Source organism: Trichechus manatus, unplaced genomic scaffold, assembly GCF_000243295.1.
Source record: "Trichechus manatus latirostris isolate Lorelei unplaced genomic scaffold, TriManLat1.0 scaffold00171, whole genome shotgun sequence".
NCBI lineage: Eukaryota > Metazoa > Chordata > Mammalia > Sirenia > Trichechidae > Trichechus > Trichechus manatus.
In genome coordinates, this window is record NW_004444107.1 from 1,935,576 (window position 1) to 1,962,816 (window position 27,241).

Genomic DNA, 27,241 nt, shown 5'->3' on the forward strand with positions numbered 1-27,241 from the left:
CGGCGTGGTGTTTCTGCCTAGAGCGCCATCTTGCCGGAAGTCTGGACTCTGATAAGCTTTTGTTACTTGTGTGGATGGTCACCAGAAAGGCCCCTATACTGAGGGGAAGAGAGGAGAAAACAATCAATGAGCAGACCACTCTTGTCATTCAGCTGCAGAGGCTGAAGCATCCTCCGCTCCAGAGCAAAGAGATGTGCAACCGACCACCTCCTGGATTTAATTGAGGATGGTCCATGGAGATTCACAGACTAGGCCCACATGTATGGACTGCCACTGATATTAGAAAACATTGAATGGCATAGAAAAGCTGACCTGCCTAACAGACCCTGGCCAAGGCTAAAACATGCCTAGGGACAGATTCCTGAGCCAACAGGCCAGGGCATTTTCATCAGCTAAATCGTATCGGGGCCTCTGATTCTATACAGAAGCTTACACTGGATCTTGAATGAACACTTCATGCTCTCTATAACCCTTAAGCCATAGGGATGATTGAGCACTCAAAGGACAGGCTTAAATGGCTGATTGGAGGGGAGAAGACAAACCCAGCCTGAACTGTACATCTCAGGCAAGCAGTCTGGGGTCTCAATGCAGCAGTTCCCTGCAAGGGCATTTCTCATTTGCACCATATGTTTGATCAAACTGTCTGTTCTATAAAATGTGCTTCTTTAGTATACAACTGTTTCTGACAAAAGATCTGGGTTCTCGCAGAGTCACTGCCCCAAGAACAGGACAGACAGCCTGAGTGGCTATACCTGGGCAGCGCTCACATCAAGTCCCATGGGAGAAAGGGGAGGGGAGGGGGGAATTGTTAATGTTGTCTGTTTTTATTCCCAGATTATCTCACAGTGATGGACAGGCCACTCATTCATGGGCTTCAGTGATACAGGCTTTTGCTAAAGCTACCAAACATGCCAACTGTTGGCTCTGTCAGCATTTTAACCAAGATGAGTCATCTCCCCACATTGTTCCAGCTTATCAGTCAACAAGGAGGACACCTCATGGACCAAATGAATGTGTAACCTGGTATACCGAAGCAACCATGTGGTAAATGAATACGGCCAACTCCACTGCTCATGGAAAACATCTCTTGAGGTAAGAAAGTTGCCTGTTTGGAGTGCTCCAACTTTTTTAAAGGAAAGCTCTCTTTGTGTGTTAAATATGTAAATGGCATGGGACTGGATGGTTTGACTCTGAAAATGGTACTTTTAAGATTGAGTTTGATGTTACTCTGGATGTGGAGAAATTGCAGAATATGACCAGGTGATCCAATGTACTTGACTGACTACACCAAGTCTGAATTAGCCTGGTCTGGCAATGGTAATAACTTTTTCAATTGTGCTGAGAAAGGGAGTTTTTGTATTACTTGTACTGAAATATATACTGCTCATATAATGTGTCATGTTGGGAGAAATATGCTGTTTTTACATAAATGTACATGTTATGCCTACATAAGATTGGACAAATGCAGCCCTTTGATATAGTCAGTTGGCTTGGTTTAAGCCACAGCTGAAGTGGCTGATTGGGATCTCTCCTCCGAGCAGTCCTAATCAATCTGCTGGGGACAGTTCCATTATTAACCCTTATTAAATGCTGCCTCAAATGATGCACAGATACAGCATCCACCAGAGTTATGCACCAAACCATGAACATGTAGCTCAATATCCAAAATGGGTGATGGGCATACCAGGACTTGGTACTGCTTTGCTTCTTTTTCTGGCACCCTGATAGTAGTTGGGGTGTAGACTGTTGGGGAAATGGTCTGCCTCTGTGTCTCCCATTCAGGCTGCCTAAGTAAAGGCCTTAGGCTCAAAACATTCTCTGACAAGGTGGCTGGGAATTGGGTTGCCTTCTCTCCCAGGTCCTTTTTATCAAAGAAGTCTTTCCTCCGTTCTGGGCATACAGTGACTTTCTCTTACTCTTGCACATGCAGAAGCACCATAGGGCACCTAGCCAACCCCACTTCTATATCTGTTCCCTGTGGGGAGGTAACGGTCTCTTGTACGGTGGCACAAATGGGGAATGTGCCAGATTGTAGGAGCTGGCCTCATGGGGCAGACTGAAGGGGAAACAGGCTTTGTGAGGCTGAACATAAGTGCCCTCACCCACTCTGCCAGTTCACTAGAGTTTGCATTCTTATGTAAGTCCCTGAAAGGTAGCCAATATTGTTCCGTGCCACTATAAAACCTCTGCTGTCTCACTGAGGGGCACGGAGATCTGCTTTGGTCCTTTGGCCACCTAGGACTCACTTTGTCTATAAGTCTCCCTAAAAAACTCCTTTGTTGCCACCCTTTTTCTTCAGTCTCTCCATGCCCCCATTTTTGGAAGCAAATTTCAAGTTACTGATCCATGTCTGGACATCATATATCTCAGAGTTTAAAAACATGGTATTTTATAAATTATTATGTAACCTTATAAATTTCACCTGTGTTTTAGCTTTCTAGTTAGAAAATATGATTTGCTTACCATGAATTTCTAATTTATTTATGAGAAGTTTTAAAGAAATATAAAATTCATATTGATATCTCTGCTTCTATATCTCTGCTCTGTAGGATTAATGTTGATGTCCTATTTCAGAACAAGAGTGTCCATTCTAATATTACCTGCTTGCTTATTGTAACTTACTTTTCTGAAGTGAGAAATGTGAAATGTTTACATATTAGTTCCACCACAGTACACATGTAAGGTAAAAATCAGAATTTGTTAATGGTAGTCCTGCAAAAAACAAACTGACCAACTAGAAGACAGTTTTTGTTTGCAGTTCTTTATATCTTTAGACTTACATTATCTGAGAAAACCCTCTTTCTCAGAGTTGTGTGGGTCAGCTTCTTTCTTCCCCATCCACATCAGTAAGTTATTCCATGTGTTTGCAGTAAAGTTGGATTCATTTGTCACAGTCTACATTATACCCTAGCCTCTTAACATGATGGGTTTTTGTTTTTGTTTTCAATTTGAGTACAGCAAAAGTCACTCTTTTGGTATACACTTCTATGGATTTTGAAAAATGAATAGAGTCATGTAGCTACAAACAAACCACAATGGGCAATTTCACCAACCTAAACATTCTCGTTAGTCCCCTTTTCAGGGAAACACTCCTCATCCCCAACTCTTGGCAACCACTGATCTATTTTATTTTCCCACAATTCTGTCTTTTCCAGAATGCCAAATGAACAAAACCATACAATATGTAGCATTTTGTGTTTGGTTTCTCTCATTTAGCAAAATCCATTTAAGATTTTGACATGTTGCTGCATGAATCAATAATTTATTGATTTTTACTGATGACTAGTGTTTCATAGTATGGATAAATGGCAGTTTGCTTATCCATCCACCTATTGGAGAACATTTTGATTGCTTCTTAAGCAAATAAATTTTGGGTGATTATGTGTAGAGCTGCTGTAAATATCTGTGGAAAGGTTTTTGTACAAAGGTATACATTTTCAAATCATTTGTGTAAATACTTAGGACTAGGATTACTAGCTTGCATTATAAGTACATGTGCAATTTTACAAGAAAAATGCCAAACTGTTTTCCAAAATGGATTTACCATTTTGCATTCCCAAAAGCAAATGAATGAGAGTTTTTCTTGTTCTCCATCGTCACAAACCCTTAGCGTTGTTATTTTATTTTTTCTTTGCTATTCTAATATGTGTGTAGTGGTATCTCACTGTGGTTTTAATTTTCATTTCCCTAATATTTTTCATATTCTTATTTTCCATTCCTATATTTTCTTTTATGAAAAGCCTCTTCAGATTGTTTGCTTATCTTTTTAAATTGGATTTTGAATTTGTTTTGTTATTTTTCAGTTTTAAGTGTTCTTTATTATTCTAGATATAAGTTCTATATTAGATATGTGATTTGCAAATATTTTCTGCCAGTCTCTGGCTTGTCTTTTTATTCTCCTAAGAATTTATTTTGTCTTTCCATAAACATTTTACAATAATCTTGTTGATATCTCCTAACAAACCTGCTGTGGTTTGTTTCTAATTGTGTTGAATCTATAGAATAAATTGGGAAGAACTGACACGTGACAATATTGAGTCTTATAATCCATGAACATAGTATATTTTCCCATTTATTTAGCTCTTAGTTTTCTTTCATCAGTGATTTTTAAATTTTCATTATACAGATCCTATACATGTTTTGTTAGATTGAAACATAATTAATTACTTTTATTAGTGGGATTGTAAATGTTATTGTTTATTTTTAAAATCCAAATTCCAAATTTTCAATGCTGGTGTATAGGAATGCAATTGACTTTTGTCTATTGACCTTATATCTTATGAACTTGCTAAATTCACTTCTTAGTTTTAGGGTATTTCTATAGATTATTTGATATTTTTACATGGACAACAATGTTGTATATAGACAGAAATGTTTTTATTTATTTATTTCCAATCTGTAAGTATCCAGTATAAATTTTGAAGAGGAGAGGTGACAGAAGATAGTTTCTGGCATTGTTCTCAGTCATAGGGAGAAAGTTTTGAATAACATTTTATTTTGCTTCATGTTAGCTGTAGGATTCATGTTGATGTCCTTTATTAGGCTAAAAGAAGTCCCTTGAATTTCTAGTTTGCTGAAACTTTTTATCATGAATTGTTGTTGAAGTTTTTAATTTTTTTAAATATATAATGAAATAATCATATGGTTTTACTTAATTGAGTTTTTAATATGGTGAACTACATTGATTGATTTTTAAATATTGATCCAGCTTTGTAATCCTGGAATGAACCCTACATCCTTTTTATATATTGCTGGATCCTATTTGCTAATTATTCTGTTTGGCAATGGTACTCTTAAATAGAGCTTTATTATGGAAAAAAAAGAAAAAGATATCAGGGGATGATTATCAGATTATATCATAGTGCAATAAATAGATTTTGTAGGAATTATGTAAGATGGTGGATCTGACAATTGGTGATATAGATTAGGTATTCAATAATATTCTCTGACAACCATATTACAACTACTAATTTTACTACTATCTCTGGTTACATTAATAAAGTGATTGTAATTAAATTACCTTTAAGAGGGCACAATTTTCAATGGAGTAATTGTGTTTTATTTGTTTGTGCAATTATGTTTATTTCTAGAGTAAACCAATCAATCAATATACTCCTAAAAAAAAATGTTGCAGTCGAGTTGATTCCAACTCATAGTGACCCTGTAGGACTGAATAGAACTGCCCCATAGGGTTTCCAAGGCTGTAATCTTTCTGGAAGCAGACTGCTACATCTTTCTCCCATGAAGAGGCTGTTGGTTCAAACTTCTGACTTTTTGGTTAGCAGCCAAGTGCTTAACTACTGAGCAACCAGGATTCCTTAACATAATTCTGCAGTTAATCTTTTGTCCCTGCAAATGTGATCTGATAATATCAATAATAGTAATTAATAATAATGTTGTGTATCTTTACAGTCTTTTTTCATATTGATAGCATTTTTCATGTGTTTTCTAATTTTCAAAACAGCCCTCTGTTGTTAGCATTGTTGTTTTATTTAACTGATAAAGATATTATAGTTTCCAAAGTCAAGAAACTAGTAGGTGTCAAAGTCAGAAGTAGGGTGTGGATTACCTGACTCTACACATGGTCCACTATGCTATGATGCTGTCATGGATTGAATTGTGTCCCCAAAAATATATGTCAACTTGGCTAGGCCATAATACCCACTATTGTGTGGTTGTCCTCCATTTTGTGATCTGATGTAACTTTAATATGTGTTGTAAATCCTAATCTCCACCTGTGGTTAACGAGGCAAAATTGTGTTAAAGAGGATTATGGTGGGATGCAACACCCTCACTCAGGTCACAGCCCTCATCCAATGTAAGGGAAGTTCCCCTGGAATGTGGCCTGCATCACCTTTTATCTTACAAGAGATAAAAGGAGAGAGAAGGGAGCAGAGAGTCAGGGACCTCATACTACCAAGAAAGAAGCACCAGGAGTGGGGCACGTCCTTTGGACCCGAGGTCCCTGCACTGAGAAGCCCCTAGACTGGCGAAGATTGATGACAAGGACCTTCCCACAAGCCAACAGAGAGAGAAGGCCTTCCCCTGGAGTTGGCAACCTGAATTTGGACTTTAGCCTCCTATTGTTGTTAGGTGCCATGGAGTCAGTTCTGACTCATGCGACCCTATGTACAACAGAACGGAACACTGCCCAGTCCTTCGCCATTCTCACAATTGTTGTTATGCTTGAGCTCATTGTTGCAGCTACTGTGTCAATCCATCACGTTGAGGGTTTTCCCCTTTTTTGCTGACCCTCAACTTTACCAAGCATGATGTGCTTCTCCAGCAACTGATCCTTCCTAATAACATATCCAAAGTATGTGAGACATAGTTTCACCATCCTTGCTTCTGAGGAACATTCTGGTTGTACTTCTTCCAAGACAGATTTGTCCATTCTTTTGGCAGTCCATGATAGATTCAATATTGTTCACCAATACCACAATTAAAAGCTGTCAATTCTTCTTCGGTCTTCCTTATTCATTGTCCAGCTTTTGCATATATAAGAGACAATTGAAAACACCACGGCTTCAGTCAGGCACACTTTAGTTTTCAAGGTAACATCTTTGCTTTTTTAACGTTTTACAGAGGGCTTTTGCAGCAGATTTGCCCAATGCAGTTTATCTTTTTATTTCTTGACTGCTGCTTCCATGGGTGTTGATTGTGGATTCAAATAAAATGAAATCCTTGAAAACCTCAGTCTTTTCTCCATTTATCATGATGTTGCTTACTGGTCCAGTTGTGAGTATTTTAGTTTTCTTTATGTTGAGGTGTAATCCATACTGAAGGCTGTGGTCTTTGATCTTCATCAGTAAGTGTTTCAAGTCCTCTTCACTTTCAGCAAGCAAGGTTATGTCATCTGCATATTGCAGGTTGTTAACAAGTCTTCTTCCAATTCTTATGCCGTGTTCTTCTTCATATAGTCCAGCTTCTCAGATTATTTGCTCAACATACAGATTGAATAAGTACAGTAAAAGGATACAACCCTGATGCACACCTTTCCTGACTTTAAACCATGCAGTATCCACTTACTCTGTTGGAGCGACTGCCTCTTGATCTATGTACAGGTTCCTCATGAGCACAATTAAGTGTTCTGGAATTCCCATTCTTTGCAATGTTATCCATAATTTGTTATGATCCACATAGTCGAATGCCTTAGCATAGTCAATAAATCACAGGTAAACATCTTGCTGGTATTCTCTGCATTCAGCCAGGATCTATCTGACATCAGCAGTGATATACCTAATTCCGTGTCCTCTTCTGAATTGGGCTGAATTTCTAGCAGTTCCTTGTCGATATACTGCTGCAGCCACTTTTGAATGATCTTCAGCAAAATTTTACTTGTGTGTGATATTAATGATATTGTTCGATAATTTCTTCATTCTGTTCCATCACCGTCCTTTGGAAGAGGCAAAAATATGGATCTCTTCCAGTTGGTTGGCCAGATAGCCATCTTCCAAATTTCTTGGCACAGACAAATGAGCATTTCCATGGCTGCATCTGTTTGTTGAAACATCTCAATTGGTATTCCGTCAGGTCCTGAAGCCTTGTTTTTCCCCAATGCCTGCAGTGCATATTGGACTTCCTCCTTCAGTACTATCAGTAATCATATGCTACCCTCAGAAATGACTGAATGTCAACCAATTCTTTTTAGTACAATGTGTGTATTCCTTCCATCTTCTTTTGATGCTTCCTTCATCATTCAGTATTTTACCCATAGAATCCTTCAAAATTGCAATTTGCAATTTGAAATTTCTTCATTTCTTTTAGCTTGAGAAATGCTGAGGATTTTTCTTCCCTTTTGGTTTTCTACCTCCAGGTCTTTGCACACATCATTACAATACTTTATCTTCTCCAGCCACCCTTTCAAATCTTCTATTCACCTCTTTTTACTTTATCATTTCTTCCTTTCGCTTTAGCTAGTAGACATTCAAGAGCAAGTTTCAGAGTTTCTTCTGATATCCCTTTAGGTCTTTTCTTTCTTTCCTGTCCAGACTTCTAGACTGCAAGAGAATAAATTTCTGTTTGATAAAGCCATCCACTTGTGCCATATCTGTTACAGCACTACTAGATAACTAAAACAAATATCAAGAACAGAGTTCAGTTAAATAACAAAATATGAGTATATTAAGCATCTTAACAATTATTCAATATTGGCCAAGCTCCTGACATGTGGAAAAAAATCAGATAATTGTTTAATTTTGTTTGTTTTCAACTTTATTTTGTTGTTTGTTTGTTTTGTTTATTTCATATCATCTGAACCAAAATGATCTATTGCAAGAATGAAGCAATAAGAGAATAAGCAATAAGAAGAAAAGAGGGAAAGAAGAAATGGAGAGCAGAAAGGAACAACTTAGGGAAGAACAGTTAGTTGTTAAAGGGTTTTCTTCTTTAAAATTTCTTTCAGTTTTGTAGAAGTGACTATGGATATTTTTATTTTTATGCAAAGAAAATTATCAGTAGCAAATTCAATCTATTCCTCCAGGATAATTTAAACTTGGTCAGGTTAGTTCTATAGTACTGAAATTAATCTCCTTCATACTCACTTCCTACCCTTCATTCTGTTACCCTGGGCCTTATAGTTATATGCCCTCTATAACTGTATTTTTCACTATGAAATCAAAGGGAAAGAAATAAACTAAGTATCATGTTGTATTGAAAGCCAGTCCCCTGGATAAACCTTCCCTTATGGGCAACCACCCCCACCCTAGGTTAAATTGGCTTATGGTATTCATTCCTATAGTCCTTACATTTTCATTGCATACAACACACTTGGAATTAAATTATTAACTTTTTTTTCTTATTCTCCTTTTATAATGTAAAAATTTTGAGGGCTAAGATGATAAATTTCTAGTTCACCACTATACTTCTACAGCCAATAACCACCACCACACCAGTAGTTGCTGTTGAGTTGATTCTGACTCATGGAGACCCATTGCGTGTCAGAGTAGAACTGTGCTCCATAGTGTTTTCAATGACGGATTTTTCAGAAGTAAATTACCATGCCTTCCTCTGAGGTGTCTCTGAATGCACTCAAACTTTCTATTTTTTGGTTAGCAGCTTGACCATTTGCACAACCAAGGCACTCCTAAAGCTGATCACAGTACTTTACACATAGGGAATACTCAATAAATTTCTACTGAAAGAATAAAATAAATGAATTTATTAGATATGTATTAGTATAGTGGAATGAGTTTTGGAATAAACTCTTTCATCCTTTTTTTTTTTTTTTAAACTCTTCCTCCTTCTACTCAAATAACCTTAAATATAACCAACACAGGGTAGCTATGGGGACTTTACCCTTTCTAAGCTCGGTTTTCTGGATCTACACAGCTGATAATAATCTCAATGTCATTAAACACTTAGTTAAATTAATAATTCATTGTATAAAAAGCTCCTGACATGTGCTTGGCATTTAATGTGTTTTCTGTTCCGTTGTTGCCTCTGTTGTTGTAGTTGCTCTTTGTCACATGTTTAAGTTCTGAAGTGAAGGAGTTCTTCATTTGGTTCTTCACATGGTTAAGTTCTGAAAGAGCTCTAGAAAAAGAGACAGATACATATGCATAGTGACCGAGGATGACTTTGAGGAATGTTGTTGCTGTTGTTGTTAGGTGCAGGGAGCCAATTTTCAACTCTTAGAGACCCCATGTGACAGAGCAGAACTGCCCCATAGAGTTTTATATGCTGTAATCTTCACAGGCACAGATTCCCAGGTCTTTCTCTTGCAAAACCGCTGGGTGGGTTCGAAAAAAAGGTTAATAGCTCAATGCTTAACTGTTGTACCACCAGGGCTTCTTTGATGAATGTTAGTGTGTATTTATTTCTAAAGTAATGAAAAACTAAATTTATATGATCTCTTTTTTTGTTACTTTAAAGTCTATGCTATAACTCAAATGTATATCGAGTTGCAGGCAACTTTTTTTTTTTCAAATGGGCCGTCATGGATTGACGTACGTCCCCCAAAAATATCTGTCAACTTGTCTAGGTCATGATTCCCAGTGTTGTATGATTGTATACCATTTTATCATCTAATGTGATTTCCCTATGTGTTGTAAATTCCATCACTATGATGTAATAAGATGGATTAGCGGCAGTTATATTGATGAGATCTACAAGATTAGGTAGTGTCTTAAGCCAATCTCTTTTGAGATATAAAAGACAGAAGCAAGCAAAGAGACATGGGGACCTCATACTACCAAGAAAGCAGTGCTGGGAGCAAAGCATATCCTTTGGACCTGAGGTTCCAGTGCAGAGAGGCTCCCAGACCAAGGTAAGATTGATGACACCTATCTTCTTCCAGAGCAGGCAGAGAAAGTGTTCCCCTAGAGGTGATGCCCTGAATTTGGACTTGTAGCCTACTAGACTGTGAGATAATAAATTTCTCTTTGTTAAAGGCATGTACTTGTGGTATTTCTGTTATAGCAGCACTAGATGACTAAGACACGGGCCAAAAAATTGTCGGCCACTATCCACCAGCCATTCCTTTGAAACACTATGGGGCAGATCTATTCTGTCCTATAGTGTCACTATGAGTTGGAAATGACTCGATGGCAGTGGATTTGGTTTTGGTTAGAGTAGTTAGACTTCAATAAGAAATAGTTCCATTACTGCTCCAGGCATCTTCACTCATGTTTTTTTCCATTGTTGTAAATACAAAATTATTGCAAGTTTCATTTCACTAAAGTCTATGTTAACCTTATTTCTCTATGTTCAACAAAATAATTGAGTTCTAGATGCATAATTTATAATATCTTGGGCACAAACTACTAAGAAAATCTTCCAAAGATTAATTTGTAAATATGTTTTACCTAAAGAACTTAAGGAAAATAATATTTTAAAATGCAGACTATTTTATGCAATCACCATTAACATTTATGTTGCATAAAAAACTGAGCTATAGCCTGGGGAGGAATAGTGGAATGATCAAGGATCCCAATGATTAAAAATAGACTTTAGAGAAAAATAATTCTTTATACCCTCGTGTCTTTAGTCATTAGGTTATTATGCCTTTATTTCATTTAGGAGTCAATATTTTTAAGCGTAAACTTTAAAAAGAATGAGTATGTGCACTTATTCCATGACTGTTTCTAAAAATGCAAAAGATATTGACAAATACTTAAATTTAGTGCTAGGTATGTAGTGTTTTCATCATCCTTCTCTCCCAATCCCTCAGTACTATTGAGGGTATTGATTCAAGTATTAGAGAAGAAAATTTTTGTTGTTAGCTGCCCTTGAGTTGACTCCACCTCATAATGGTCTTATGTATAACAGAACTAAATGCTGCCTGGTCTTGCTCTATCCTCACAATTGTTGCTATGTTTGAGCACATTGCTGCAGCCACTGTGTCAATACAAGAGAAGACAATAACACACAGAAATTACCCTATTTCCAATTAAAATTTTATTTTCAAATTCTTAGACCTTTAATTCATATGTTTGGCAGAGAATTCAGTCAAAAAGCCTCAAGCCTAAGAAAATTGGTTTTGGCAATTTATGATGCATAAAGCATCAGATTTTAAATACTATTTTACCTATCAATTTCTGAACTCATTAATACATTTCAAGGGAATATACTTAGAGAAGGACAAATTTATCTTTTTCATTACCGTTGGGTTAACGGTATACCAGCTACTTTTATGCCTCTGGACCTCAGAGGTAAGGTTTTATTCTGGTTTTAACGTATTTAGTGTTAAGTCAAGGTGGGTCCCTTTTGAAATGAGTGAAGCTCTGCAGACCAAAGTTGGAGCCTCATTTTTGTGTAGGCTGAGCATTCTATTAGGTGATGCTTTCTGGATGTGTTAGTTTTGTAAACTTTTGCCTTTTTTCCCTTTATTGCTGTCAGTTAAGGCTTGCAAATATAATTATGTCTTTCCTGCGTGATAGTTAGGGAGCCCTGATGAGTTTGTTCTGGTTTTTCTGTGACATATTTTGAAAACCAGATGTTCCCCATGTAACCTAATGGAAAGCCACTGGCAATAAATTATTTATATAACTCTCATTGGTATATTATATTGTTATACCACAGATGGGCGGTGACACAGTGTCACCCATCTCATTGGTGGCTTGTATTACTAGATTAAATTTCTCAAAATCCATACTACCAACCAAAAATTTAAACACACTCAATTAGTAAGCATGCATTCCAATACTGAAAACACATGCCTTAAAAAAATAAATAACGGGAAAAAATGTAGTAAAGAAAGTGTTATGCTAATCCTATACCTTGACTATTATTTATTATTTTCTTCTTTATGAAATCTATGTATCAAAACTTATGGCTACATTAGTTCTGGTCAAGTAAGAAGCAGATACCAAGATAGGATTAGCAATACAAGAGATTTATTAGGGAAAATGCCTGTAAAAGGTAAAGGAGAAGGGAACAATGGAAGGTGTTGAGAGCTGTCACCACAAAGCAGGTCTCACCCTGTGAAAGAGAGTGGAAAGGTAGAAATTCTGTCAGGAACAGACTCAGACAGCAGCATAGTTCTGAGAATATTTCAGACAGAGTGGTGGTGTGTTGCCAAGCAAAGGCTGTGTGTAGAGGAGTCCTGTGACTTGCAGGAATTATTTACAGTCATCTGCTGTAAACAACCATTGGCTGGGAACTGCACATGGGAAGAGAGGCCTCAGTGTTAATGCAGTGAGAATGTGAAGCAGTAGCTGGGGATCATCTATCAATTACTGTCTCTGCACCAAGAAATCTGAGCAGTGGATTTCAATGGTTAACACAGTCTATAATCTGGCTTCACACAGATTTACTTCTCCCCACATATTCAGTGAACAGGAACTGACCTGGGAACACATTTCACAGGGAAAACTGTGAGGACTGGGCCCACAATCAGATTTCCTGCTGCAGGCAGAGGAGAAACCATTGTGTTTGTAATGCAATTGTTTTTTGGGTTGCACACGTTAACAAGCCAAGCTATCTGTGTACTTAGCTTGAGCTTTTACTCCTCCTTCAGTTGGGCATTCAGGAGCACATATACGACCATAGGTGCAAGTTGGGGAAAGACGTTTCTACAACTGTAGAGCATTTCATGGGTGTCTGAGTTACCTAGTTATGTTGATCATGCCTGCCCTCTGTTTTTTCTTGGGATCAACCCAGGTCTACCATTTCCATCTTACAACGAACTCACACTGGGCCCATCTGAAATTATGATCTGTCAGCGCCAGTGAAACACAGGTCAAAATAGGCGTCTCTGACTGCATGTATTCACGGTTATTTATGCCCAATAGTCAAGCTTCAGTCTCTATTAGCACCCAGCAGCTGTTGCAGTCGGGGTACTACTTGGTTAAGCTTGAGATAATCTACAGCTATTATCCAGGATTCAGTCTGTTTCTGCAGGTGCTTGATTGGAAAAGTAAACAGAATATAGTAGGCGCCTGCATTCTTGCATCCTTTAGGTCCTCAATGGTGGCAATCATCTTTGCCATATCCCAGGATGTCGTACGGTTTTTGGATGGACAGGGGCAGAAATATTTCAGAGGTTTACACTAGGTCATTCCCACCATGATAACTCCTACCAGACAGGTAAGGTCTTAAGACCCAATGTGGGGGTTTGTTCAACTCCATGTGTATCAGTTCTAATTACACAATTGGGGGATGGGGGTGTGAACACTAGATAAGTCTGCACACTCAGTGGGTACACCGTGACTAGACTCTAGAAGGGATTCCTTCTATTACCTGGTCCCTGTAAGTCCCAGTTTTAATGAGGGGTGGGGGTGCATGATGTCCTTTGAGGCCTCCAGGTATTGATGTCAACTCAGGCCCCGTATCCAATAGGCTCTGAAATGCCTGGTTATTCCCCTTTCTTCAAAGTGCAGTCACTCAAGCAAATGGTCATAGGTCTTTTTGGGAAAACGCTGAGAAAATCATTATTGTATTTATTTATCATGGTGTTTCAGAGTCCTTCCACTCAGAAACCCAACTATATTATCAGTCAAAGATTCTAGATCTGAAAATTGACAGAGGTTTGGAAATAGAATAAGGGATCATATCTTTTTTAATTATCATTATTTAATAAAAATAGGTTTACGTATACTATTTCTGCATATTACTTTCTTATAGAAATTTTAACAAGCGATCAGATGTACCAGTATTGACTTTTTAACTGTTGTGGACTATGATCTGATTTTAAGTTTTCAGGAAAATGCTGACTATGATGAGATCTGGACAAAACTTTTTCAGGTTTAAAGTAAATCAGTCACACAGGGTCTCATTGAAGAATGGAAGGAAGAGCAAGGTGAAATGCCTGAAACCAGTCATTGATTGACCTGCCTACATGTGAATTTGGTAAAATTGAGGAGCTTACAGATCCAGTTACCTCTATTCCTATTCATAGGGAAGAGCTGCCGCTGGTCTTGGAAAATAAAGGCTATGTTAGCATAACTACTGCAGCTATTCCAAGCCTTGAGAACCAAGAGAACCAGGAGGTTTACACCATGTGTCTGAAAGTATTAGAGCAATCTCATTTCTCAATCAGATAACTCTGAGGTGATGTTTTCTGATGATGGCATTATGGACGTTGTGGAGCATCTGGAATATAAGCCATTTTTGGAATTATTTTCCAAACCTGCAAAGTTTAAGGAAGTTATGTGAAAAAAAAAAACTGAACTTCTGAGATGCTATACATTCAGGATATCATTTTGACTGTACCAACTGTTTTTGAATAGATTTTTCTTTCTGCTTTCTTTCTACTATCTTATATTAATCAACAAAGTTAAGATAGTCAGCATGTTTCTGGAAAATATGTTTTTGTTTGAAGTTTATGCTGTTAACAGATGAAATTGCAGATGATATATGGCACAAATTGGTTAAGTTGTTTCAAGAAATTTTGTGCATTCTCTCAGAAGTTGCAATCTCCAAAAAGGAATGCATTTTTCAAAACTTTGGAAATATTGAGAATTCTTCCCAATCTTGAAATAATAGTCATGAATGATGTTCAAGTCCAGTCAGCCACTACTGATATATTTTCTTAATTAGTAATTTAATTCAACCAGAGTCCTACAGTTTGTAATTCAAGAAGCTTAGCTGAGTGATTATGAGATTATTTACATTAATGAGGTAATTGAACATATTAGCCACAACAGAGCTAGGAAGTGTTGTTTAACTAATGAGACTTCTTTTTTTTTTTTTATCTAACTGATCCAGTGGGACATGAGCACTACAATGGTTTAGAAGAGATGCTCTTCCATATACCCTGGCTGTGTCTTCCCTCACAGAGTTCAACCCATTTCTAGCTTCTGGCCAGCTTCCAGGATTTCTTGATATTCCTTGGTTTATAGATGCTTCACTCCAATCTCTGCCTCCATCATCATATAGGACCCTTCGATCTGTGTCTGTGTCTCTATGTCCATATTTCCCTCTTCTTATAAGGATACTAGTCATTGGATGAGGGCTTACTATAATCCTTACTTAATCTCATCTTAACTTGATTACATCTATGAAAACCCTATTTCCAAATAAATCACATTTGCAAGCACCAGGAATTAGGACTTGAACATATCTTTTTGGCAAACATAATTCAACCACAACAGAAGGGTAACACAGTTCCAGAACCATGAAACTGTATTTTTGTCTCTGATCGGCCTGACCTTGGAAATCTGCTTGTCTCTGAAACAGTCCCTTTCACCAGCAAAACAAGATGCTTCCACTGGCATGTGTACCCATGGAGTCAGGGCAGGTATTAGGAACACCTGAATGGGCCAGGAGTGGGGGATGATTTTTTGTTAAAAGCAAAATTGGGATACAGTTGCTTTTGAGGGGAGGGAGTGCTGGACCACAAATTTGCAAATATCCAAAACGATTTAAAATTAGTAGATGCCTATTTACTAAATCTTTACATGCTCTGTGTTACTGGGGAAAAAATGTAAATTAAAAACAACAACAAACAAAGCAATTAGAGATCCCTTATCAAACACTAGGAGCATCAGTGGCACAATGGTTAAGTGCTAGCTGCTAACAAAGAGGTTGGCAGTTTGAATCCACTAAGAGGCCCCATGGGATAAAGACCTGGCCATCTGTGCCCTTAAAGTTTAAAAAAAACAAAACAAAAGACCGCCATTAAATCTATTCTGGCATACAGACATCCTATAGGACACAGTAGAAATGCTGAATAGGGTTTCAAAAGCAGTAAATCTTTATGGAAGCAGACTGCCACATCTTTCTCCCGGATTGGCTGATGGGTTCCAAATGCTGACCTTTCGGTTAGCAGATGAGAGCTTTAACCACTGTGCCACCAGGACTCCTCCCATAAAGATTAAAAATACCCTGTTGCCGTGGAGCCGATTCTGACTCATAGTGACCCTATAAGACAGAGTAGAACTGCCCCATAGAGTTTCCAGCCTAGACAACCCTATAGATCAATTCTGTTCTGTCACATGGGGTCACAATGAGTTGAAAATTGACTGGATGGCACCCAATGATAACAACGACAACAATCAAACACTAGTTTGGACAGCAAAACCATACACTTTTATGTCCAAAAATATTATTTTAATTACTGTCTCCCCAGGGTCAGGTTACTCAATAAACAAAGTAAACACGTGCCTAGGGCATCAACAAAACAGGGGTAAAAAAATTGTCTAAAGTAAAGACTCACAAATGCCAAGTAGACAGGACACAAGGAAAAGTGAGCATCGCAGTGGAAGGGAACTGGCAGGGCACTAAATGAAACTGACATCATTCTATACATTTTGCATATGATAAAAAGTATAATTTCTGTGAGGCTGGTGCAGGCCCAAGATGTGTTTCGTTCTGTTGTACATAGCTTAACTATGAGTTGGAACCGACAGGATGGCATCTAACAACAACAACACGTAGAATAATATACTGCACATTTTTATCAGACCAGTCAAGCTCTCCAAGATTCAGACGTAAATTTATAGATATGCACAGAAAACTATCAGTCATTAACAGAATGTTTACATAATTTAAGAGGAAATTTTGAAAACATAACAAAATAAATACTGTCAAATTCTGATTATCAAGCAGTTCACTATTGCAGAAACATTAGAAAGAAACAAATAAATGACAGAAGTGATCCAGAAGTATCACTGAGTGCCGGCGATCAATTTCCTGTAACCACGTACTACACCATCATTGACACACTTGAAACTTGCATGAAAAGAAGGGCAAAAGTATATGAAGGTTTTAAGATTTTCCTTCTTAAACAATGTGGATACATCTGATGAATAATGCATGAAGGCATTCAAGAAATTAGTTCAGGCTTATCCTGATGATTTAAATACAAATCTTTTATGGAGAAGTGTGACAATTTCATTCTTACCTGAGAACTAAGTTTACAGATTTAGGGAAGACAAATTTTACTCATGTAGGCATGTATGACTCCATAATAGAAGACAAAATACAATGCATATTTCCCAATGTTGAAATTGCTTTACACATATTCCTAACTTTAATGATCACAAACTGTGCAATAGAATGCTCATTTTTGTCACTAAAGAGTCTCAAAAACCCTCAGTGTACAACGATTCAATGATTCATTTTCCTTATGGAAGTAGATATTGTTCAGCAGCTTAATTGTGATGAAATCACTGAAGAATTTGTAACAGTAAAGAATAGAAAGAAATGTATTTAATAATAATGTGTTAGAGATGAAAGATCTATCTAAAAAGAAAATATAGTAATTTGTTATAATGTTTGTTTTCTGATCATTACATTTTGTTTTATAACATCTTTCATTTGGTCATTTATAATTATAGCATTTATTTTTATAATTTTATTACAAAATAAGCATCAAAATTGAAGTATGAGCCATTTAAAGCAAAATTGTTGAAAGTTTTTCTTTGTGGGAGATCAACAGAATTTTACATTGATTGTTGGATCAAGTAAATTTAATGATTCATTTTCTTTGTTATAGAATATGTGGAATATTCTTTTTTGTAGACAATGTGGTATACAGTAAAAATCTCAGTACTTCGCATCTACCAAACTTTTATAATTTAGTTCATTTCATTCTGCTAAAATGGCATACTCCACTTTTCGTTCAATTGCTAATATTATAGTTACATTTAAAAAGAAGATACACTCAGTACTGAAGTCACTCTTGAGGTTCACCCTTCAGCCAAATACTAGACAGGTCTATAGGGCCAACAGTAACACATGTGAGAGACTTGCTTCCTAGACCAGTCATGTATCTGAGACTAAGGGCACACCAGACCAAAAGCAAAGCCGAGAAGGCAGGAAGGGACAGGGAAACTGAATTAATGGAAACAGGGAAACTGGGGTGGAGAAGGAGAGAGTGTTGACACAGTGTGGGTTTGGCAACCAATATCACAAAACAATTTGTGTATTGACTGTTTAATGAGAAACTAATTTGCTCTGTAAACTTTCGCCTAAATCACAATAAAAAAAAAAGGAAAAGAAAAAAAAGAACAAGCCCTCCTTAAGGGCCCCTCCCTGACCTCACGGAAAAACATTCCTTGATCAGCTGTCAGTTTACTACATCCCCTCATCCTACTCCCCCACATCTGGCTGTTTATAGCCTTGCTTACAGTTCCCTATAAAAGCCCACTTTTGCCTGACCTTTGAGCTGCTTACAGATACTACGTTCTATGGCGGGAGTATTCTCCACATTGCAATAGTCCTTGTCCCCTAATTACAATATTTCTTTTGAGTAAATTCTCTCTTTAAAAAATAATAATAATAAATAATAATTAATAAATGCCTCATTCTCTTCAGAGGAAAAGGCTAAATAAAGTTGGGACTCACTTTGGAAAAAAAATACAAAAGCAAACTTATATTGATACATCCCCACCTATTCCAAAGCACAGGGGTCCAAAAGAGTCACTCAAGAAAGCTTCCCATTGTAGAAACAATTTCTTAGTTTTCTAGAACTGAAGATTAATAAAGTCCTTACCCCTGAGGCAGGATTGAAATCCTTGTGGGATGAGAGGTTCTTCCTGGTAAGCAGCTGTCCTGGAAATAGGACAGCTTCAAACAGGGACCCACAGTGTCTGGGGATGCTTAAGACCTTAGCAGATGGTATTCCTTAACCCTCAAAGTATCCTTGCCCCAGGTACCACCCCCACTGGGCTTTAAATCAGTCATCTCAGGGCCCCAAGAGATCTAGCCTAAGGCCTAGCCTATCCAGACCACCTCTTCACATAGCTCTGCCGGCTGACTTAAGCTTCTGCTCTCTTTTGGTTTTCTTAGGAATTTAGATAGGGTGGTTGTGAGGCAGACCAATGATATGCTGCTCCTCAGACCTCCAGGGGATGTCACACAGTTCTTAGATCAAGGTAAAGACGTATGGATACGACTGCAGAAGACAACAACAATTTAAACACTGCTTCCCTACTAGTTGGGAAGAATCAGCAGCATATGTAGTGCCCTGGTCTTTCCCATTCTAACTAAGGGCTCTTCTAGGAAGAGGGGCCTGATGACCAGTGTTTACCCACAGGTTTCTGTGCTTTTCAGGGAATTGACCACCCTAATCAATACCTGGAGGCATTTTGACAATTCATCTAGAGAAAAATCAAGTCCTTCAAGGAAAAAAAAGTTGGAGAGTGGCAAAAATAGACAATGGCGGTGCCCTGTCAGTAAAGACCAGTAAAGAAAGAAAAGACAAGTATTAAACAGAGATGCAAACTTTTGCACAAAAGTCAGCCTGTTCTTTCTTGCTTAAATGGAAATCTAGCATTTCCCTCTTATCACAGCCACCCCTTCAACATGACCACACTCCAAAGAATTACTTCCAATCCCAACATAGTGGAAACCTGCATCACATTTCTAAGAGATATATGGTAAGGAATGGAGCAGTGGGCCTCAACTACTGCCCTAGCAGAGAACCCTGGCTTCCTAGGATGAGACTCTGGGCCATTTCTCCTCCAATACCTCCATCCTGGCTTGCAGAGGCCACTCTGCCATGGAGAATTTTGAAGAAGGTTGAAGTCTGTGTTGACTGTGCTATTCACCGTCAGTCTTTGGGGAGGGCCGATCTCCAGATCATTCTCCAAATCTTCTGCAGAAGAGGAGGAGGAGGAAGCAGAAACATCCATGTGCGCATGCTCTGCTACCTCCTCCTCTTTAGAAGCCTCTAAGGGCAAAAGCTGATCTGTGGGCTTCAGCTTTGGCTCTGGATATTCTCTGGCTGTGACCTCTGGGGTCTGGGTTAGAGGCCACCAGGTGGGTCCAGCTGAGGGACAGCAGTAGAAGCAGCCCTGACACAGCAGCTGGCAGCAGGCTTGGAGATGGCAGGGAGGGGACAGGAATGGAGTGCCCAAAGGAAGCACACTGGTGACACATCCAGTGACTGGCCCCAGCAGGGAGCAGCAAGGGACACAGATGAGGGGGCTGGGGTGCTCCCTGGTGAAAGTCTTGTGTAGTCTCTCCACAGCCGCCTTCCATACAACTGGGGGCACCCACCTGACTCCACATAGAGGCACTTTAGCTGCTTTGTCATTCCAGAAACCAACAGGGATTTCTTCATTCTTCGATGCTACAGAACAGAAAAGGGCAACCGCCGTGTTATAATTAGCTCTTTATTGTGGGAATAAGGGTTCTCATATTCCCAAAGGCAAAACCTCAGTACAACCCCCACTGCTCTGTCTGTCTGGCTCCCCAAGCACACTACTTTCTGGAGGGCCTTCGGGAACAGTCCCCTCACCTGTTCCGTATTTTACCCCACCTTCCTGGTGGATTTGAATGAGCCTGTCTCCTGGACTACAAGATTACCTGGAGGGACCCATTCTTTCATGTCAAAACCAAAATGCATCCTGGGGTGGGGGAAGGGAAGTAAAAAAAATAAAAAGAAGGTACATTATGGATAGCTAAGATGTGTGTGCACATATATGTGTGTGTGTACATATGTGTGTGTACATATATGTGTGTGCACATATATATCTATTTCTACATATATGTATGTGTGTACATATATATGTGTGTGTGTACATATATATATGTGTATACGTATATAAGCAAACCACACCCATTGCCCTCCAGTAGATTCCGACCCCTAGAGATCCTATAGGACAGAGTAGAACTGCCCCATAGGGTTTCTAAGGCTGTAATTTTTACGGAAGCCAACTGCCACATCTTTCTCGTGCAAAACTGGTAGTAGGTTCAAACTGCCGACCTTTTAATTAGTAGCTAAGCTCGTAACCACTGTGCCACCAAGGCTCCTATACATACATACATATACACTATATATATATATATATATATATATATATATATATATATATATATATAACTCGCACATTCCCTTGAATGCATGAGTAAGCAGAGGAGGGGGCACCACAGACTATCAGTGTTTAGAGCCCTCACGTGCCTTAATGGGGCTCTGGGTCTCCCATTCGTCTTCTAGAGTCTGGAACACATGGCCTTTCAGGAAGCTGAAGAATAGAGGAAAATTCCTAGTTTACTACCTTGCATCAGTTCGTTCATTCTTTCATTTATTCAAAAAAACGTCTGCCTAGACCTATTCTGCGCAGGAGTATTGTGCTGAATCTGCAGATTTACAGTCTCAGTCCTATTTATTGAGGACCTCTGGGTCTGTCCAATAAGTGCGCTTACGGAAAGTAAACGGAACTCCAGGAAGACAGTGAAGGTCAATGAAGCTGTGATTACAGATAAATTACTGACGAGGCCAAGCGCCGGAGTCGTTAATAATTAATATCGTTATTAAGTATAGGGCTCCCTTCCCACCCATCTTCCTAAGAGTGCGGAGTAAACGTCCTTGTTTGTGACTGTGCCCGACTTTGAAGTGTTGGGTACAGCCACCCGCCTTGTGCTACCTCGAAGGCTGCGATCCGCTACCCAAGTGGAGCGACCCCAGCGCATCTTTGGCAGCCGCCACCAACCCCACCCAGAGCGGCCGTCCGAACCCGCCAGCCGGGCGGGACTCTCGCGGTATCTCTGATGCAGGTGTTCCTTGCTCTCGCCAGCCTTCCGCACTTAAGCTTCCACGCCCGGACCTCACTACGACGTGTGCGCGCGGGCCGGGAGCGAGGAGATGGCGTGAGAGCGGTGGCGGCGCGGCCAGGCGGGTCTTGGGGCAGCGGTTTGCGTCGGAGGCGAGCGCGGGAGTTGTCGGGGCGCCGTCTGCGCCTGTCCCGCGGTGCCTGCGCTCCCGGACGAGCCCGAGTCACCCACCGCCTCCGCCTGCGGGGCCTCAGGCGCGAGGGGAAGGGCCACCTTGGGGAGCCGCGGAGGCCGAGGACCGGAGGACGGAGGGTGCCTGCGGACGGCTCAGCCCGAGGTAATCACGGATGGAACACCTGGCGGGGCGTCCTTGCCAGAATAGGGCCCGGCGACTTGAAATGCTGGCTCCAGACTGACACACGCCGCTGAGGACAAGTTTCTTCTGACACTAATTTTATTATTGCTCTTCTGTTTTAAATAAGTTAATTTAGAGAACGTAAAAATAGCCCCCTGGGTGGTTTTGGGTTGAAAACGTTATCCTGAATGTTTTAACATACTATGGTTATTTGCGTATGGGTATCTGTTATCTCTTTGGCTAATCAGAAACTCTTCAATTTAGTATATTTTTAAAGACAGATGCAGGTTAGCTGTTGCGTTCCAGCACCGTGTTATTTATCAACTAGCATCTGTCCGGGAACCTGGTGGTACCAAAACCAGTTTCCATGGGTTTTGCATGTTGTACTTTTGCCCTCTGACTCTGACCAGATTGATAGATTTTGTATGCTTAATTTAAGTAACTTGGATAGTGCAGTTCTGCGCTTTTTCCTGTCTTAAAATTTTTCTCAAGTGCTGATTCACCATTATGAACACACTTTAAGTTCAGGTAAGTGTGTCTGTTATTTTCCCTATTCAGTAATCATCGCTCAATCATAAATAATATTAACTTTTAAAAGAGATAAAACCACTCTAGTCACTATAAGAACTTAAGAGTTGATCCAGTGCCTAACTTTGTTCTCTTAATTTAAATAAATAAATTAAACCAGGTAAAACAAAGAGACCATCTTTTATCACTCCATGCTATTTGTGAAGTCTCTGTTTTGCAGAATTCTAATACTAAGAAGAGGGACCATCCCCTTATAATTGTTTAGGACAGACATTAAAAACTTGTAGTTGTCTGTTCCATGTATTCATGAAATAAACCGCATCCTCTGTTGCCTTAAAACCTAGATAGAATTTTGTAACACATACCAGCGATTCCTGCTTGATACAGTGCATTTTCTCATCCTTTAATTAGTTGCTCTGACTTGGAAAACCATTTGAATCTTAAATTTATGTAGAATGAAAGTTTTACTTTTTTTCAGTAAACATTGTAATATGGCTACATATGTAATCTGGAAGAATTTTGAGAAAAATACTCATTTAAAAATATGTAAACATCCATATTAAAATACTAATACTTAAATATTGAAACACTAGTGAAACTGATCGAAAACACTTAGGCATTCTTTCTTTGCCCCTAGAGAGCCGTGTCAGATGAGACTGCTGTTGATAATTTTTGAAAACTCTATATTAAAAGTGCATTTTCCCCCCTGCTTTCCTTCTGTGACTTTCTATACGTTTTAAAAGGGCTTCAAAAAGAAAATGGAAAGAGACTCTTAAAGTACTGTGCATATCAAGAGGCTTCTCCTAACAGAAACTTGTCTCTATTCTTTTTTTGTTCTCCCTAGTTGCCACACAATCTACCTTCTCTATGATATTCCAATTGTTTTTATTTAAATGTTGTTGTTAGTTGCTATTGAGTCCATACCAATTCATGGTGGCCCCACGTGTGCAAAGTAGTACTGCCGCATAGGATATTCAACTTTGATCTTTCTGAAGCCCTGCCTCTCTTTCAAGGTGCCTCTGATTGGGTTTGAACCGCCAACCTTTTGGCTAATAGTTGAGTACTTAACTGTTTGCACCACCCACGGACCATTTATATAAATATTGTTGATAGCAAAAACAGAGGACTTATTTTCTTCCATATGTAAATTGTTGATACTAAACTGGTCTTATGATTTAAAAATTTTCTGTACAGTCTTCAAAATAAAGGACTCTAATACCAAATTTAGTTAATACAAATATAAAATAAGAATACATCTTATTCTAAAGAGATTGGTTATTTAATTTGGTCGATTTATGATGTATTCTCTTTTAGTTAATTTTCTTGGGAAAAGTAGCAAATATCTGAGTAATTTTGAGAAAATTTAGTTTGCTTTAAAGACAATAGTGACACTATTTTAATACCTGGAATTTTTCTAGACTATTCATCCTGCAGAGAAAGTTTATTATGAAATAGAATCTAAGTATAAAATGGTTGATGTGGATTTAGGCAAATTGATGATTTATTTTTTAAGTAAGGGAGTATTTGACTATATAACTTTTTTCCAGTCAAGCTGTGTCCCAGTTACTCTGTGGCACTAAGGACCAATTTTTGAACTTGAAGATGTGCTGGTATGTCATGCCCAGTGCTAGACTTTAAGAACACAGAAGTGAACAGGACAGGCACCTGTCTATTTAAGAGACATATCGTGTAGAAAATAGCATAGCCCAGACCCTCGAAGCCATGGCCCCTGATGCTTTGTTAACCCAGAACTAAAACCATGCCTGAAGCCCACTCTTCAGGCAAATATTAAGCTGGACTATAGAACATAAAATAATACCCGTGAAGAGTGTGCTTCTCGGTTCAAGCAGATACACGAGACCAAATGGGCAGCTCCTGTCAGGAGGCATGATGAGAAGGCAGGAAGGGACAGGAACTGGTTGAATGGACACAAGGAACCCAGGGTGGAAAGGGGGAGTGTACTGTTACATTTTAGGGATTGCAACTAATGTCACATAACAATATGTGTATAAGCTTGTGTATGAGAAATTCACTTGAGCTGTAAACTTTCACCTAATGCACAATAAAAAAAATTAAAGTAAAAAAAAATCGTGACAAATTACTGTAACTGGAACATGTTATACTGGGAAGGTAGAGGGTGATGTGTGAGTGTATGAGGGCGATCTGACCTGAGCAGTATGAGGAGGCAGGGAAGAATTTTCTGAGGCAGGGAGGAGTGACAGCAACAGGTCAGCCCATCCTGAGGCTTTCAGAGAAAGTAGAGACATAGCAGAGCTCAGATGTAGCTGCTGAAGGAGCAAATTGCAGTTGGAACAGCATGTTTAGAGAGTTCACGCCAAAGACTAAATTTGGCCACAGTAAAGAGAGATGTGCAAATAGAAAAAAAAAAAAAAAGTTTGCAGAAAACCTTGCACTCAGGAGAATCTTAAGGAATGTAATCTGTGTAAACATCAGAACAAGTCCTGCCCTCAGGACATACATTGGAATTCCTTCGTCATGAGGAAGAAATATGAAGACATTGGGCTTTTTACATCTGCAAAAAGGGAGAATAACACTGATGGCTTCCTATTATCAGTCATAAATGTTGGAGGCAAATAGACCTCACACTTTGCATCATCACAGATAAAAAGCATGTGTCACGTGCTTTTCACTTGTGGCATTTTGGAAGCAAACTGCACTGCTATCTGGGATGTCAAATGTTACCTTTTTTTTTTGTTGTTGTTGTTTTTAAATCCACTCCAAAACACTTAACAAAGATAAACCCAAAACCAAACCTGTTGCCATCAAGTCGATTCCAGCTCATAGCGAGTTTATGGGACAGTAGGACTGCCCCATAGGGTTTCTAAGCTATAATTCTTTACAAAAGCAGACTGCCACATCTTTCTCTCATAGAGCGGCTGGTGGGTTCCAGCCATGGACCCTTTGGTTAGCAACCTCATGTTTAACCACTGTGCCACCCAAACTCCTTTTAACAAATTTATAATCTAAAATTGTAACATAGGCATACAAAGATAAATATTATTTATAAGCAAATTACACAGTTTTAAAACTGCCATGTATTTAGGTATTATTAATATGAAATAATTTTAATTTCAGTAGTATATTTCAGTTATTCCAGGTTATATATATATTTGCTGAAATTAAGCATAGCTAGATAGATATGAGGAGCCCTGGTGGCAAAGTGGTTAAGACCTTGGCTGCTAACCAAAAGGTCTACAGTTCAAATCCACCAGCTGCTCCTTGGAAACCCGATGGGACAATTCTCCTCTGTCCTATAGGGTCTCTATGAGTCGGAATTGACTTGATGGCAACGGGTTTGGTTTTTTGGAGGACAGATGCAGACCTATCGAATGCTTTAAAAATGTTAGCTTTTTAAAATAGATTTGTTTGAAAGACTTTCAAATTGTTTGGGCTTTTTACTTGGCAAGAAGTTGGTGTACCACAGATCTCAGGTCGATGGGAGAAATACAGGAAGATACCAAGGTCTCTTGATGGAAATAAGTAGTCACTGGCCTGTCAGACTTTTTTTTTTTTTTTTTTTTAAATCTCATTCTGATGTAAACTACCCTTCACCCTACTGATAAATTCGTCTTCCCGAAAATTCCCTCTCTTGATGTGTTCCTCCTGTGCTTAAGAACTCATAGTGATTGTTGTCTATTGCAGTTATAAAGATCCTTTTTATTTATTTATCTTTTGGCACCTAAATGTCTGCATATACATTCCACAAGTCCTACTATAGTTTTAATTTGTTATTTTTTTTTTGTTGTACTTCAGGTGAAGGCTTACAGAACAAATAGTTTCTCATGAAACAGTAGTACAAATATTGTTTTATGACATTGGTTAAAAACCCCACAACATGTCAACCCTGTAACTTCTCAACCTTTTTTTTTTTGGTGAAAATACACATAGCCAAAAGATAACATCATTTAAAAAATTTCTACATGCACAGTTCAGTGACATTGACTACGCTCTTCCAATTGTGCTGTTATTCTCACTTAAGATGAAGACTTAGAGAACAAAATAGTTTTTCATTTAACAGTTACTACAAATGTTGCCCTGTGACAATGGTTAACAATCTCACAACACATCAACAGTATACTTACCCAACCTTGGGTTCCCTATCACCAGCTTCCTTGTCCCCTTCTGCCTTCTGGCCCTTGTTACTGGACTACTGTACCTTGTTAGTCTCATTTGGTTTTATGGGGCTGTCCAGTCCCAGGCTGAATGGCGAACCTTGGAGATAACTTCACCACTGAGCTAAAAGGGTGTCTGGGGGCCATACTCTCGGGGTTTCTCCAGTCTCCTTTAAGACAGTAAATCTGGTCTTTTTTTTGTAAGTTAGAATTATGTTCTACATCCTTCTCCAGCTCTGTCCAGAAGCCTCTGTTGTGGTCCTGATCAGAGCAGTCGGTGGTAGCCGGGCACCATCTAGCTGTACTGGACTCAGTCCGGTGCAGGCCTTGGTAGCTGTGGACA

The 27,241-nt window shown here is 38.8% G+C and overlaps 1 protein-coding gene across 1 annotated transcript; it reads right to left on the reverse strand.

The window, feature by feature from the left end:
• Positions 1 to 19,670: 19,670 nt before the first annotated feature.
• Positions 19,671 to 21,801, reverse strand: LOC101347791 (uncharacterized protein C11orf16-like). The gene is made up of 2 exons (XM_004386811.1): positions 21,756 to 21,801; positions 19,671 to 20,458 (listed from the first exon to the last, which is right to left on the reverse strand). The coding sequence occupies exons 1-2, from the start codon at positions 21,799 to 21,801 to the stop codon at positions 19,671 to 19,673; spliced, it is 834 nt and encodes a 277-aa protein (XP_004386868.1).
• Between the last annotated feature and the right edge of the window lie 5,440 nt (positions 21,802 to 27,241).

Excerpts from the sequence above, each read along its gene's own strand:
- LOC101347791 (XM_004386811.1), bottom strand. The coding sequence starts at position 21,801 with ATGCGCTGGGGTCGCTCCACTTGGGTAGCGGATCGCAGCCTTCGAG. Across the intron at positions 20,459-21,755 it reads AGCGGATCGCAGCCTTCGAG|CATCGAAGAATGAAGAAATC; the intron begins GTAGCACAAGGC and ends TCTGTTCTGTAG.